Genomic DNA, 16539 nt, shown 5'->3' with positions numbered 1-16539 from the left:
TCACACTCTGTCTCCCTCTGTCTCAAAAATAAACATTAAAAAAAAATTTTTTTTTTTAATATAAAGGTTTAAATAATGGATGTGAGAAGGTGTAACTTCATCATTTTCAATCTTGACACATAATAATAGTTAATACCTTGAAGATACAAGCTTCTCTAGGAGTTTGCATCATCTCGTGTGACTGTTTGATTTTAAATCTCCCTTTTGGTTAGGTAACACTTTAATATAAAAATAACATAACACTTTAATATAAACACTTTAATATAAACTTTAATATAAATAATTATATTTATAAACACTTTATATTAATAAAGTGTTAATAAAATAATAAAATTAATAAACACTTTAATAAAATTAATAAACACTTTAATATAAACACTTTAATATAAAAATAACAATTTAATAGTTATTTTTTATTGACTTGTTTCTCATCTAATTTCAAAGCTAAAGATAGTTTGTGGTTGCTCACCCTGAATGAGAAATGAAAGTCAGAATGAGAAATGAAAGTCTTTGATTTTTGCTCACATCATGATCTCATGATTAATGGGATTGAACCCCACCTTGGGCTCTGCTCTGACAGCATGGAGCCTGCTTGGGTTTCTTTCTCTCCCTCTCTCTCTCTGCCCCTCCCCTACTTGTGCATGCGCACACACTTGCACTCTCTCTCAAACGTGAAAAAAAGTTTTTAGTTATAATAAGAATAGAAGTAAATATGAGGTGTAGTGAAAACATTTCTAGTGTAGTACACGTGTAACTGAAAGAAAATACACCAAAGATACCTGTAGGAATTATCCCTGAGTGATGGATTTTGAGTGAATTTGTTTTATTATTTTTAGGTATTTTCTAAATTTCTACAAAGAGCATACTTAATAAAATAAACCTGTGTCCCCGTGTATTTATTTAAAAGAAAATTAGGCTTGCCAGTGAGTTTATATGTTGGTTATTGATTGTTAAATAACCTAAAACTTCAAAGAAAGGAAACTTTTTAGAAATAAACTTCTCACTTTAAACTCTAAGACTGCTATATTCATAGGCATTCTGGTTTCCTCTAAAAGTAACTCTCTTCTTCAGGATTCCAAATCATGCAGAATAGAGCCTGATAAGTCTGAATTGGAAAACTCTGGATTTGATGGGATGAGTGAAGAAGAGCTTCTAGCAGCCGTTTTAGAGATAAGTAAGAGAGAAGCTTCACCATCCCTGAGTCATGAAGATGATGATAAACCAACCAGCAGCCCAGATACTGGATTTGCAGAAGATGATATTCAAGAAATGCCTGAAAATCAAGACCCTGTGGAAACGGAGAAGCCCAAAACACTTGCAGAGCCTGGTAGGTTTAATGAAAAGAATCATCTGTTAAGGCACAGCGGTGTTCTGTAGCCTTATCGGGACAAGCAGCTTCTCAATAATGGGAGGTGAAATGAATCTGTGTAACAAGGCTAATAATATTTTCATGCTTCCCCCCCCCCCCCAAAGCAGTTTAAAAAATGAGGAGTAAATATTTTGAGTAGTATCCAGAGGCTGCTGGTAAAGTATGCCTTATCCCTTTAAGTGTACATCAAAAGGAAAGTTAGGATTCCTTTGTGCACATAAGTAAATGTGTCATTTTTTGACCACTTTTTTCCTCACCACTGCTCTCTCAGAAATTTGTATAATTCTTTCCTCATTTTTCTGTATTTGAATTTGTACTGAGTTTTAGTGTATAAATTGAGTTCTCCATTCTTTGGGTTCATCCCTTTATAATGATAGAAACACCACTGAACTAAGGTCAAGTTTTGAGCCTCTAATCTTTTTTTTTTTTTTTTTTTTTTTTTTTTTTAAGCTTATTTATTTTGAAGGAGAGCACATATGAGCAGCAGAAGGCCGGGGCGGGGGGGGTGGGGGGGAGGGTGGCGGTGGGGAGAGAATCCCAAGCAGGCTCAAACTCATGACCTTGAGATCGTGACCTGAGTCAGATGCTTAACCCACTGAGTCACCCAGGCACCCCTGAGCCTCTAATCTTGGCTGTACCACTGACTAGCTATGAATTTCTAAATAGGAGATTTAACCACTTTGACAGTCAGCTTTCTGATCACTGTATGGGGATACACCAGGCATGCTTTGGAAAGTTGTGATTAGAATGCTAGATCAAATATACATATATTGTAAAGGGCTATATGGATAGAAAATTATTTTGTACTAATTATTTCTATTTTGTTATTTCTCAAATTTGTCAATGATAACACCAGAGCTGAGCCTCCTTGCCTTGTACTGTGGGTATTTTAACAGTTTTAGATGTAAAACTTTTACTGTCTCTTCCTGTAACAATCTAATATTTTTCTCCTGATATCCACATTATCTATATCTGTGTAGCTGATGTGTTTCAGTACATCAAGCCTGAAATTTTGGAGATGAAGAGAACAGTAGTATATCATAATTATTTTCTGTATTCTTTGGGGTTAAGTCTTATCAACTGAGTTTATGTGCAAGTGAAAATAAGAATTAGTATATTCTCAGTTTAAATGGAAACAAAAAGCTGATGGTTTTTGGATCTGAGTGTTCCCTTTTTTTCTCTTTCTTGATGCAAGTATCCTTAGGAAATCCCTTTCTTTTCTTAAACTCATAGTCACCACCCTTACATATTATTGGTTAATATCAGTGCTTTTGCCTTTCACCAGTAATTCCTGCATTCACCTCTTCCTTCCACTTCTTTGCTCTGTCTTACATCTCCCTAAAATTAACAAAGGAAGTTATTCTTCTATACAATTAGTTCTACCTTATTATCTGTGCCAATGAGGGAGAACACTGAGTTATCAAAATCAATAACCACAGGTGGCTTGCAACTGTATAGGAGCTTTGGGAAGAGCAAACTTGTTAGTAAGTACTTTATATCCTTTTTGTAAAACTGTCTGTTCTCTAGCTCCTGTCTTCCCCAATTGGAGGCGAGCCTTTGTTGTGTTTCCCGTTTCATTAATGTCATGGTTCCATTCACCTTCTTACTATAACCGAAACCCAAAGACATTGCTTTTCCTGCAAACTTTTTTTTTTTTTTTAATTTCTGGAAAATATAGACCAAGGACAGAAGTAGAGAGATGAGTATAATGAATCTTCACCCTTGTACCCATTATCAACAACAATTATCAAAAAGTCAATCTTGTTTCATCTATACCCTATCTTCCTTCTCTACCCCATCCCCTAGATTATTTTTCTTAATGTTTATTTTGAGAGAGCGCGAGCAGAGGGAGAGAGAATCCCAGGCAGGCTCTGCGCTGTTTGCATGGAGCCTGACATGGGCTCAGTTTCACAAACCATGAGATCATGATCTCAGCTGAAATCAAGAGTCAGACGCTCAACCGACTGAGACACCCAGGCACCCCTAGAAGTAAATCCAAGATATTAGATCATTTCATCAATAAAGATTTCAATGTCTCTAAAAGAGCTCCTTTTTAAGAAAACATATCCTCAATCCCATTATCATACTTTAAAAAATTAGCAGTATCAAATATGATCATATTCTCCATAAGTTTTTTACTTTAAAAATGTTCAAATCTAGAGAGAAATTGAATAGATACATCATTTAACGTTTCGTCACATTTGCTTTCTTCCCTCACAGTGTGTGTGTGTGTGTGTGTGTGTGTGATTGTGTCATTGTGTGTGTATGGTTGTGCAGCAGTTACCCAAAATTAGTATCTTAAAACAGCAATAACATTATCTCTCATAACTCTTGGATTGACTGGTCTTAGCAGCTCCTCTGCTTCCTGTGATGTTGGCTGGGGTTTGACTAGGTTGTAACATCCTAGATGGCTCATCTAAGCACCTTGGTGATGTTGGTTAGAAGAGTCTGCTGGGATGGCTAGATATCCTCTCCGTTCTTTTTTCCCCTCCCCCTCTTCATCTTTTCATCTCTTCATGTAATCTCAGGGCCTCTCCTTCTCCTTGTGTTCTCTCTAGCAAGATAGCTAAGCTTCTTACATTACAGTTCAGGGCTCCCAAAAGCACAGAAGGGGAAGAAGCTACCAGGTCTCCTTTATTTAAGCTTAAAATTAGCACAGAATCAATTCCATCACATTTTGTTGCTTAAAGCACTCCCATGTTCACTGTGGGGGTGCCTACACAAGAGTAAAGAATACTGGTAGTAAGAGTACTGCGTAGTTCATTGGAGGCCATCTTTGCAGACTACATACATGTATGTATGCACTTTTTTTTCTTTCTTCCTTTTTTTTTTTTTAAGTTTTTTGTTTTTTATTTTTGAGAGAGAGAGTGCAAATCCCAAGCAGGCTCTGCACTGTCATCACAGAGCCTAATGTGAGGCTTAAACCCACAACCGTGAAATCATGACCTGAGCCGAAACCAAGAGCTGGACGTTCAGCTGAGCCACCCAGATGCCCTGTGTACTTTTCCTTTTTAAAGCAACTGTTTGGAATTGCAGGTATCATGATTCTTCACCCTAAAACACTTCAGCCTCAGTCTCCTAAATATATGGAAATTATTTTACATAACAGTTATCACACTTAGCAATATTAACACTGTGTCCATATATAATTCCAGTGTAGAGGCCACACACGTTTCTCCAGTTGTTCTCCAAAATATTTTTTATACTTTTTTTCCCCACCTAGAACCCAGAGTTTACCCACTGCATTTGATTGTTAGGTGTCTTTAGTATGTATTCACGGCCAGTTTTTTCTTTGAAAGGCTCCCATTGTGGATTGCCCTACTCTTCTTTAAGCATAAGTCGTTTTTTTGCATACCATAAAACTTCAGACCTTGGAGATGGGATGAGTTTTTTTCTTGTTACTCACTGCCATCACCAGACATCTGTCTCTTTTCATTCTACAAAAATCCCAGCTTCTCGAAGTGTAAGACATTAAACTTTGCCACCTATCTGTCTCTTCCTATAGCTGTCTTTTACCTTTCAGGTTCTCTCATCAACATCGTAGAGCCCTCAGCATCTTCATAAATGATCCTTTCAAAAGCCTGGTTTCTCAGTTCCTGATCTTAATTCCAAAGATCTTTTTTCCTACCCCATCTTGATCACTGACAGTAGTCCTGTTTTAGACCAGTGGTTCTCAGAGTATTTTCACAGATCATCAGTATCACGTGGGAAATTGCTGGAAATGCCATTAATGGCCCCACCCCAGACTTACTGAATAAGAAACTCTGGATGTAGGAGTTGGCATTCTGTGTTTTGACTCCCAAGTCATTCTGATGCATGCTAACGTTTGAGAAACCCTTCCCTTGACTTTGTCGTCATCAGTAACTGTGCCACCTTTGAAATCTTGATTTCAGATACCTTCTCTCCATCCAACTTAACCTCGTGTCCTGTTCTGTTGTCAGTGATGACTTGATCTCATTACGGTTTCCAGTCACGGGAACCTGGGTGGCTCAGTTAGTTAAGTGTCTTGATTTTGGTTCAGGTTATGATTTCACAGTTCATGGGATCAAGTCCCGCCTTGGGCTCTGCACTGCAGTGCAGACCTGCTTGGGATTCTCTCCCTCCCTCTCTCTCTCTCCACGCCTCCCTGCTCAGGCTTGTTCTCTCTCTCAAAAATAAATAAATTAAAAAAAAAAAAAAGAAAGAAAGAAAATAGATGTAATCAGATGAACATTCTGCCTTCACTTTTGTTATGGAGGAAATATCCCTGCTCTTTAAGGCCAGTCCCTCCATTCATATTCAGAATTTCATCTACTTGTTTCTTGACCTTCTCTCTTGAAATTATACCTTCTCTTCTGCATCAAGTCTTCCCTCTCTTGTAAATTACTCTTGTGTGCCTTAATCTCTAAAGTGATTAAAAACCCATCTTTTTTTTTTTTAATGTTCATTTTTGAGAGAGAGAGGGAGGGAGGAAGGGAGAGGGGGAGGGGCAAAGAGAAGAAAACAGAGTATCTAAAGTGAGCTCTGTGCTGACAGCAGAGAGCTGAGAACCTGATGTGGGACTCAAACTCATGAACCACTCACAAACCTCGAGATCATGACCTGAGCCGAAGGCGATGCTTAACCGACTGAGCCATCCAAGTGCCCCTAAAAATCCATTTTTATTTTTATTTTTTTAAAATTTACATCCAAATTAGTTAACATATAGTGCAACAATGATTTCAGGAGTAGATTCCTTAGTGCCCCTTCCCCATTTAGCCCATTCCCCTCCCACAACCCCTCCAGTAACCCTCAATTTGTTCTCCATATTTATGAATCTCTTATGTTTTGTCCCCCTCCCTGTTTTTATATTATTTTTGTTTCCCTTCCCTTATGTTCATCTGTTTTGTCTCTTAACGACCTCATATGAGTGAAGTCATATGATATTTGTCTTTCTCTGACTAATTTCATTTAGCATAATACCCTCCAGTTCCATCCACGTAGTTGCAAATGGCAAGATTTCATTCTTTTTGATTGCCGAGTAATACTCCATTGTATATATATACCACATCTTCTTTTTCCATTCATCCATTGATGGGCATTTGGGCTCTTTCCATACTTTGACTATTGTTGATAGTGCTGCTATAAACATTGGGGTGCATGTGTCCCTTCGAAACAGCACACCTGTACCCCTTGGATAAATACCTAGTAGTGCAATTGCTGGGTCATAGGGTGATTTTATTTTTAGTTTTTTGAGGAACCTCCATACTGTTTTCCAGAGTGGCTGCACCAGCTTGCATTCCCACCAACAATGCAAAAGAGATCCTCTTCCTCCACATCCTCGCCAACATCTGTTGTTGCCTGAGTTGTTAATGTTAGCCATTCTGACAGGTGTAAGGTAGTATCTCATTGTGGTTTTGATTTGTATCTCCCTGATGATGAGTGAAGTTGAGCATTTTTTCATGTGTCGGTTGGCCATCTGGATGTCTTCTTTGGAGAAGTGTCTATTCCTGTTTTTTGCTCATTTCTTCACTGTATTATTGTTTCTTGGGTGTTGACTTTAATAAGTTCTTTATAGATTTTGGATACTAACCCTTTATCTGATATGTCGTTTGCAAATACCTTCTCCCATTCTGTCGGTTGCCTTTAGTTTTGCTGATTGTTTCCTTTGCTGTGCAGAAGCTTTTTAGTTTGTTGAGGTCCCAGTAGTTAATTTTTGCTTTTGTTTCCCTTGCCTCCGAAGACGCATTGAGTAAGAACTTGCTGCGGCCAAGATCAGAGAGGTTTTTGCCTGTTTTCTCCTCATGGATTTTGATGGCTTCCTGTCTTACATTGAGGTCTTTCATCCATTTTGAGTTTATTTTTGTGTATGGTGTAAGAAAGGGGTCCAGGTTCATTCTTCTGCATGTTGCTGTCCAGTTTTCCCAGCACCACTTGTTGAAGAGAAGAGACTGTCTTTATTCCATTGGATATTCTTTCCTGTTTTGTCAAAGATTAGTTGGCCATACGTTTGTGGGTCCATTTCTGGGTTCTCTGTTCTGTTCCATTGATCGGAGTGTCTGTTCTTGTGCCAGTAACATACTGTCTTGATGATTACAGCTTTGTAGTATAGCTTGAAGTCCAGGATTGTGATGCCTCCTGCTTTGGTTTTCTTTTTCAAGATTGCTTTGGGTATTCGGGGTCTTTTCTGGTTCCACACAAGTTTTAGGATTACTTGTTCTAGCTCTGTGAAGAATGCTGGTGTTATTTTGATAGGGATTGCATTGAATATGTAGATTGCTTTGGGTAGTATCGACGTTTTAGCAATATTTGTTCTTCCTATCCAGGAGCATGGAATCTTTTTCCATTTTTTTTGTGTCTTCTTCAATTTCTTCCAGAAGTTTTCTATAGTTTTCAGTGTGTAAATTTTTCACCTCTTTGGTTAGATTCATTCCTAGGTATTTTATGGCTTTTGGTGCAATTGTAAATGGGATCAATTCCTTGATTTCTCTTTCTGTTGCTTCATTGTTGGTGTATAGGAATGCAACCGATTTCTGTGTGTTGATTTTATATCCTGCAACTTTGCTTAATTCATGAATCAGTTCTAGCAGTTTTTTGGTGGAATCTTTAGGGTTTTCCATATAGAGTATCATGTCTTCTGCGAAGAGTGAAAGTTTGACCTCCTCTTGGCCGATTTGGATGCCTTTTATTTCTTTGTGTTGTCTGATTGCAGAGACTAAGACTTCTAATACTATGTTGAATAACAGGGGCAAGAGTGGACATCCCTGTCTTGTTCCTGACCTTAGGGGGAAAGCTCTCAGTTTTTCCCCATTGAGGATGATATTAGCGTTGGGTTGTTCATATATGGCTTTTATGATCTCGAGGTATGCTCCTTCTATCCCTACTTTCTTGAGAGTTTTTATCAAGAAAGGATGCTGTATTTTGTCAAATGCTTTCTCTGCATCTATTGAGAGGATCATATGGTTCTTGTCCTTTCTTTTATTGATGTGATGAATCATGTTAATTGTTTTGCAGATACTGAACCAGCCCTGCATCCCAGGTATAAATCCCACTTGGTCGTGGTGAATAATTTTTTTAATGTATTATTGGATCCAGTTGGCTAATATCTTGTTGAGGATTTTTGCATCCATGTTCATCAGGGAAATTTGTCTATAGTTCTCCTTTTTAGTGGGGTCTCTGTCTGGTTTTGGAATCAAGGTAATGCTGGCTTCATAGAAAGAGTTTGGAAGTTTTCCTTCCATTTTTATTTTTTGGAACAGCTTCAAGAGAATAGGTGTTAACTCTTCCTTAAGTATTTGTAGAATTCCCCTGGAAAGCCATCTGGCCCTGGACTCTTGTTTTTTGGGAGATTTTTGATTACGAATTCGATTTCCTTACTGGTTATGGGGTAAAAATCCATTTTTAAAAAACTCTCTTGTTACCATACATTCCCCTACTGCTCTCTTTCTTTGCTCCACCCACAACAGAATTCTCTGAAAGTGTTTTATTCATTCTCTCTACTTTCTTACCACCACCCATTCTCTCACCAGCCCTCTGCAAGTGGGCTTTCTTCCCCATCACTCCCCTGAAATGGTTTATCAAGTTTACATTAGCAGTATTTCACATAATTCACCACTCCTTCCTTAACATTCAAAACTTTTATACATTTTTTTTTCTCTGAGCTTCCATGACACCATGCTTGTCAGGGGGTTTTCTTCCTACTAAACCAAGTCACTTTAGTTTCCCTCCCCTCATCAGAACTCTGATTGTTGGAGTATTCCCAGAATACCATCCTTAGCTGTCTTTTTGCTACTGAAGCTCTCTCCCTGAGTGATCTCATATTTTACCACAGCCTCACATATCGATGAACTACCAAATTCATACCTCTAGCTTGGATCTCTCAGCTGAGCTTTAAATTTTAGTATTGAGCTGCCTACGTAAAATGTCCACTTGGCAGGGCGCCTGGGTGGCTAGCTCAGTTAAGCACCCAGCTCTTGATTTGGGCTCAGGTCATGATCTCATGGTTTATGGGATTGAGCCCTACCTTGGGCTCTGCCCTGGTAGGGTGGAACCTGCTTGGGATGCTCTCTCCTTCCCTCTCTCTGCCCCTCCCCCCCTCCCTTGCATCTCAAAATAAATAAGTAAACATTTAAAACTTATTATGATTTGCCATTACACTTCATCCAAGCTTCTTTTTTCTTTCTTTCCTTTTTCTTTTTGAATGTTTATTTTTGAGAGAGAGAGAGAGCACAAGCTGGGGAGGGGCACAGAGAGAGGGGGACAGAGGATCCGAAGCAGGCTGTGTTAACAGCAGGGAGCTGGATATAGGTCTCGAACTCCCGAACCATGAAATCATGACCTGAGCCAAAATCAGACACTTAACTGACTGAGCCAACCAGGCACCCCCATCCACGCTTCTTACTATGGCCTGTCTCCACTCTCCCCCTCTTTCACTCCACTTAGCTATACTGGCTTTGTCTCTCTTTGTTCCTACAAATATGCTAAGTTCATTCTCATATCAGAGTCTTTGCACTTAAGCTACTTGAGGACAAGGGCCATCTTGCTTTAATTGTTGCTGTAGTCCCACCTTCCACAACAATTCCTGGTGCATAGTAGATTCTCAGTAATTATTTGGGGCCCAGCACATTGTCTCATGAATCAACTCAGGAAGGGCAAGAAGACTGCCAAGTAAGGTTTCACTGTCTCCGGACACCAGCCAGAGGGAAGAGTATGTGCAGAGGTTGAGATGTGAGAAAGGCCATGGCAAGTTAGTAGGCAACAAAAAAGTTCAGAATGATCTGCATTACTGGAGCATAGTGTTGAGGAAGAAAAGCAAAAGAGAGAAAGCTATGCATCTCTAGTTTTTACATGGCCTAAACCCATTTTTAGAAGTTTGGACTTTTATTTCAGAACCATTAGGAAGTTATTGAATAGTTATAAGCAAACAAGTGTTTGATAAAGATTTATATTTGAAAAAGATCATTCTCAAAGCACCTGGGTGGCTCAATTGGTTAAGCATCCACCTTTGACTCAGGTCATGATCTAATGGTTCATGAGTTTGAGCACCATATCGGACTCTGCACTGGGATTCCCTCTCTCCCACTCTCTCTGCCCTCCCCCACTTGCATATGCATGTGAGCGCGCGCTCGCTCTCTCTCTCTCTCTCTCTCTCTTTCGCTCTCGCTCGCTCTCACTCCCTCTCAAAATAAATAAATAAACTTTTTAAAAAAATTTTAAAAAGGGTGCCTGGGTGGCTCAGTTGGTTAAGTGTCCTGGTCATGATCTCGCAGTTCATGGGTTCGAGCCCCATGTCAGGCTCTGTTCCTGTCCCACTCAGTTTCTCTCTCTCTCTCAAAAATAAATAAACATTAAAAATTAAAAAAAAAAAAAAAGTTTAAAAAAATAAAAAACATTTTGGCTGCACTATAGCACATTTATTAGAGAAGAAATTCAAAGTAATCCTGTGAGACCTGTTAAGAAGTTACTTCAGCTGTCTAGGTCAAAAACTAATGGTGCCTTAGGCCAAGGTTTTGGCATTTGAAGGAAAAGTCGATGATGGATTGAAGAGATAGTTAGGAAATAATGACTTACCTGATATGAGGGATAAGTGAAAAATGACACCAGCTTTCTGTCTTTAGAAAAGGCACATAAGGTGCAGGGGTGGCTCCGTCGGTTAAGCTTCTGACTTCGGCTCAGGTCACGATCTCAGTTTGTGAGTTTGAGCCCACATTGGGCTCTTTGCTCTCAGTGTAGAGCCTGCTTCAGATCCTCATCTCCCTCTCTCTCTGCCCCTCCCCCACTCTCAAAAAATAAAAATAAACATTTAAAAAAAACTGTGTATAGTGATCCCTTTCACTGAAACATAGACTATAGGAAAGGAGCAGGTTTCATTTGGTGTAGGGGAAGAAGCAGGAGATATGTGTTCAGTGTAAAAATGTTAAATTCTGACATGTGGCTTTCCTTCTATCCATTGATCAAGTTCCTTAAAAGAGTGTTATTATTGGGGCGCCTGGGTGGCGCAGTTGGTTAAGCGTCCGACTTCATCCAGGTCACGATCTCGCGGTCCGTGGGTTCGAGCCCCGCGTCAGGCTCTGGGCTGATGGCTCAGAGCCTGGAGCCTGTTTCCGATTCTGTGTCTCCCTCTCTCTCTGCCCCTCCCCCGTTCATGCTCTGTCTCTCTCTGTCCCACAAATAAATAAAAACATTGAAAAAAAAAATTAAAATAAAAAAAAAAGAGTGTTATTATTCCATGGTCATATTTGTTCCCATAGATCTTAAGTAATGTTTGTATCCATCTGATAATCTTGTCCTGATAACAAATCTATCTTGATTTTAGCATCTCAAAGTAAACTTTCTTGATTGGTTTTCTATCACGTGGATTAATTGGTAGTATGATTTTAGGATTTGTGGGGCACATTAGTACCTGGAATGCAGAAAATTATTGGTTAAGAAAAATTACCTTTTTTTAATGAGTATATTTTGGTAATAAAAATAATAATATTTATCTTAGGTCTAAAAAGCAGCCTCAACTCCCAAATCTTTCTTCCACTTAAAATGTTCAACATCAGCTAATTTTGAATGTCTCAGTTCCACATTTCCAGCAGTAATCAGATTGGTTGACTCAAATATCCATTCCTGGTCCAATAAGCTAAGGCCAGAGGGACAGGCAGGGTCAGAGAGACTTCAGAGCTCCCCCTTCCAGCTTATGGAAATGATTTTCTCCGAGAATTGAGGAAAGGAAGAAGTTACATCTTTTAATGTTTGTTTATTTTTGAGAGAGAGAGAGAGAGAGACAGAATGTGAGCGAGGAAGGGGCAGAGAGAATCCGAAGCAAACTCCAGGCTCTGAGCTGTCAGCACAGAGCCTGACACAGGACTCAAACTCACAGACCACGAGATTGTGACCTAGCTGAAGTCGGACACTTAACTGACTGAGACACCCAGGCACCCCAGAAATTACATCTTTTATATAATTTTTTAATTGGGATCATATTGCTTTTGCACTTCATATATTCGAAGAGTTTTTCTCTTTTAATGAGTATTCAGAGTTTTAATGGTAAGTATTCAGTCAACAATTTGATACAATTAAAAAATGATGACAACTTACTGATTTAGAGTCTAAAGTCAAGATGTTGTAAACTTCAGATTAATTGGTAGTGCTGTAGAAAATCTATCGTTTAAGTGGTTAAGATACAGTATTAGGGCAGATAAAGAGCATATACTAATTTTAACACAATCTATATAAAATGAATCTGTAAAGATAATTCTTGTTTGCCAGTTAAATTCTTTTTATGAGACTTTCCCTAACTTGTTAAGATGATAATATTTGCTTTTGTAGTGTTTGAGAGAAAGAAAGCATTGAACTCTTTGTCTACCCACTCTTAACTATATTAAAAATCATAATGAGATGTTTTTTGTTCTCACAGTTCAAATAACCAGAACGAAATCATGACCATACTGTTTATCCCAGCTAGCTGTGGTCTAGAGATTGAGAAGGAACAGAAAGAAATGAAAGATTTTTTCTTATCTCCTTGTGTGGATGTTTTAAACATATATTGCCATATACTTGTGCAGTACATAAAGTGTTTACATATTTCATGTAGCTCTTTTGATTTAGGATATGTACAAGGCTTATTTGATTATTAATGAAAACACACTCATTTGACCTAATTTAATGAGAAAAATCTCAATGTTAGCTTAATCATTCTAGCCTAATTCTTCATTTACTACTCTAAACAATGCTTTATTCCTAATACTTGGCTATGTGACATTGTGACCGGCTATGAATATGGCTGTTCATTTTTCTCCATCCTCAGCCATAGTGCTTCCTGATTGGTTACGTTTCAGAACATTGCTGTAGATCAGTGGTTCTCAACCAAGGACAGTTTTGTCCCCCCAGGGGACGTTGACAATGTCTGTCATTTTTGGTGGTCACATCTGGGGTGCTATTGGCATCTAGTAGGTAGAGACCAAGGATGTTGCTGAACATTCTGCAGTGCATAGGACAGCCCCCTCAAACAACAAAAAATTATCCCACCCAGAACGTCAGTAGTGCTGAGATTGAGAAACCATGATCTAAATGTAGCAAGATGAAATTGTGTGTCCCAAGCAAGTCATGTATGAGGTTCCGGTCAGTTACTCTCTGAACAGTAGGTGTCACTCTAGTCCAGAGATTTCAGTTTATTAGGATTTCCCAGTTACGTCTTGTTCTGCTTCCTCAGATCCTGCCAGTTTTACTGAGATAACTAAAGACTGTGATGAGAATAAAGAAAATAAAACTCCAGAAGGATCTCAAGGAGAGGTTGATTGGCTCCAGCAGTATGATATGGAACGTGAAAGGGAAGAGCAAGAACTTCAGCAGGCATTGGCTCAGAGCCTTCAGGAACAAGTAAGAGATACTTCTATTGCTGTTTTCTCCTTACCTGTCTTCCCCAATAACAACAACTAACATGCATTAAGCACTTACTGTGTGCCAAGCATTGTTCCAGGTGATTTACATACACTAAGGCATTGGTCCAGCAAAACAAACAAACTTGTTTGGAACTTTGCCTTGGTTCTGAAACAGAAACAGTGATAGTTTTTCTTTTTTTGAAATTCCAAATGCAACAAAATGTATTGTTGATTACTTCCCATTAGTGTAATTCGTTGCATGCTAAGGCAGGATGGGTTATTACACATCATCCCCTGTCCAACTTTATTTTGCAAGCTTTAGAAATAGCCAGCATACCACCATGATTTTTTAATATTTTAAGGCATTGTTCTGGTCACTTTCTCACAATATGAATTCTTTCCTATGAATTATTTGAGCATAAAATTCTCAGGGCTATTATCTGAATAATATCTGAAATTTCAGCTTTCAGTCATAGACTGGAAAAGATGAACATTTATCCGCTCTTTTCTTATATAGTAATCTAATCTTAAATTTCTAATTCTTCATACTTATATTTGCCAAAGCTGTTGCTTTTGCCTGAGGTATTGCAGTTGCCTAAGGTATCTTGACTAAAAGGTGATGTTTTCATGGTTGTGTGATCCTATGCAATCCACGTCATGTTAGTAATAAAAATTTACCAAAACTCCCTAGAATGAGCACACCATTTTAGTGTTTACAAATAATCAGATTAATAAATCTAATTTGTCTGGGGGCACCTGGCTGGTCAGTCAGTAAAGCATGTGACTCTTGATCTCCGGGTTGTAAGTTCAAGCCCCTCATAGGGTGTAGTGATTACTTAAAAATAAAATCTTAAAATCTGATTTCTCTAGAACAGTGGGGTTCATTCTTAACTGCACATTACTATCATCTGGGGAGCTTTAAAAAATACTGATACTTGCATTGTTCTTCCCCTCAGGAATTCTGATATAATGGATCCTGGGGTATGGTCTGGGCATCTAGATATCTTTCCTTTTCTCTCTCTCCCTCCCTCCCTCTCTCTCCCTCCCCCTCTCCCCCTCCTCCCTCTCTCTCCCCCTTCCCCCTTCGTTCAGCCTCCCTTCTCTCCTTCCTTCCTCCTTGCTTCCTCCCTCCTCCTTACTTCTTCCTTCATTTTTTTTTTCAGTTTTATTTATTTATTTATTTATTTTTATTTATATATGAAATTTATTGTCAAATTGGTTTCCATACAACACCCAGTGCTCATCCCAAAAGGTGCCCTCCTCAATACCCATCACCCACCCTCTCCTCCCTCCCACCCCCCATCAACCCTTAGTCTGTTCTCAGTTCTCAACAGTCTCTTATGCTTTGGCTCTCTCCCACCCTAACCTCTTTTTTTTTTTTTTTTCCTTCCCCTCCCCCATGGGTTCCTGTTAAGTTTCTCAGGATCCACATAAGAGTGAAACCATATGGTATCTGTCCCTCTCTGTATGGCTTATTTCACTTAGCATCACAGTCTCCAGTTCCATCCACGTTGCTACAAAAGGCCATATTTCATTTTTTCTCATTGCCACGTAGTACTCCATTGTGTATATAAACCACAATTTCTTTATCCATTCATCAGTTGATGGACATTTAGGCTGTTTCCATAATTTGGCTATTGTTGAGAGTGCTGCTATGAACATTGGGGTACAAGTGCCCCTATGCATCAGTACTCCTGTGTCCCTTGGATAAATTCCTAGCAGTGCTATTGCTGGGTCATAGGGTAGGTCTATTTTTAATTTTCTGAGGAACCTCCACACTGCTTTCCAGAGCGGCTGCACCAATTTGCATTCCCACCAACAGTGCAAGAGGGTTCCCGTTTCTCCACATCCTCTCCAGCATCTATAGTCTCCTGATTTGTTCATTTTGGCCACTCTGACTGGCGTGAGGTGATATCTGAGTGTGGTTTTGATTTGTATTTCCCAGATAAGGAGCGACGCTGAACCTCTTTTCATGTGCCTGTTGGCCATCCGGATGTCTTCTTTAGAGAAGTGTCTATTCATGTTTTCTGCCCATTTCTTCACTGGGTTATTTGCTTTTCGGGTGTGGAGTTTGGTGAGCTCTTTATAGATTTTGGATACTAGCCCTTTGTCCGATATGTCATTTGCAAATATCTTTTCCCATTCCGTTGGTTGCCTTTTAGTTTTGTTGGTTGTTTCCTTTGCTGTGCAGAAGCTTTTTATCTTCATAAGGTCCCAGGAATTCACTTTTGCTTTTAATTCCCTTGCCTTTGGGGATGTGTCGAGTAAGAGATTGCTACGGCTGAGGTCAGAGAGGTCTTTTCCTGCTTTCTCCTCTAAGGTTTTGATGGTTTCCTGTCTCACATTCAGGTCCTTTATCCATTTTGAGTTTATTTTTGTGAATGGTGTGAGAAAGTGGTCCAGTTTCAACCTTCTGCATGTTGCTGTCCAGTTCTCCCAGCACCATTTGTTAAAGAGACTGTCTTTTTTCCATTGGATGTTCTTTCCTGCTTTGTCAAAGATTAGTTGGCCATACGTTTGTGGGTCTAGTTCTGGGGTTTCTATTCTATTCCATTGGTCTATGTGTCTGTTTTTGTACCACTTCCTTCATTTTTTAAAACCTCCCAGTGATTCTGCTGTTCAGTCAAGGCTGAGAACTGCTGCTTTAAAATGCTTTCAGAACCAGCTGTTCTGTATCCTTTTATTTGTGAGAAGTATCTCCCTAGCTGCCTCATCATCAAGATGTATTTATGTCAGCTATTTTGCAAATAATGGATAGTAATCATTTGTTTTAGAAAACTTATTTTTCATCTAAAAGACCAAGGTCTGATTTCTTAACAATAGTTCCTTATAGTGCAGAGAAAG

General features: G+C 39.0%; 1 protein-coding gene across 5 annotated transcripts in view; it reads left to right on the top strand.

Annotated features, from left to right (window-relative positions):
* The window catches only part of USP37 (ubiquitin specific peptidase 37), a 101827-nt gene that overhangs the window by 71549 nt on the left and 13739 nt on the right, over positions 1-16539 (top strand). For all 5 annotated transcript variants that reach the window (XM_086719641.1, XM_086719640.1, XM_086719638.1 and 2 more), the window contains 2 exons: positions 1072-1327; positions 13527-13693. In XM_086719641.1, coding sequence (XP_086575767.1) covers positions 1072-1327; positions 13527-13693 — 423 coding nt within the window. The remainder of the gene's footprint in view (positions 1-1071; positions 1328-13526; positions 13694-16539) is intronic.

The sequence above is a fragment of the Puma concolor genome, chromosome C1, assembly GCF_028749965.1.
Source record: "Puma concolor isolate L17-30 chromosome C1, mPumCon1.1.hap2, whole genome shotgun sequence".
NCBI classification, from domain to species: domain Eukaryota; kingdom Metazoa; phylum Chordata; class Mammalia; order Carnivora; family Felidae; genus Puma; species Puma concolor.
Note: the sequence above shows the minus strand (reverse complement) of the source record. Positions and strands in the feature narration are given on the sequence as shown.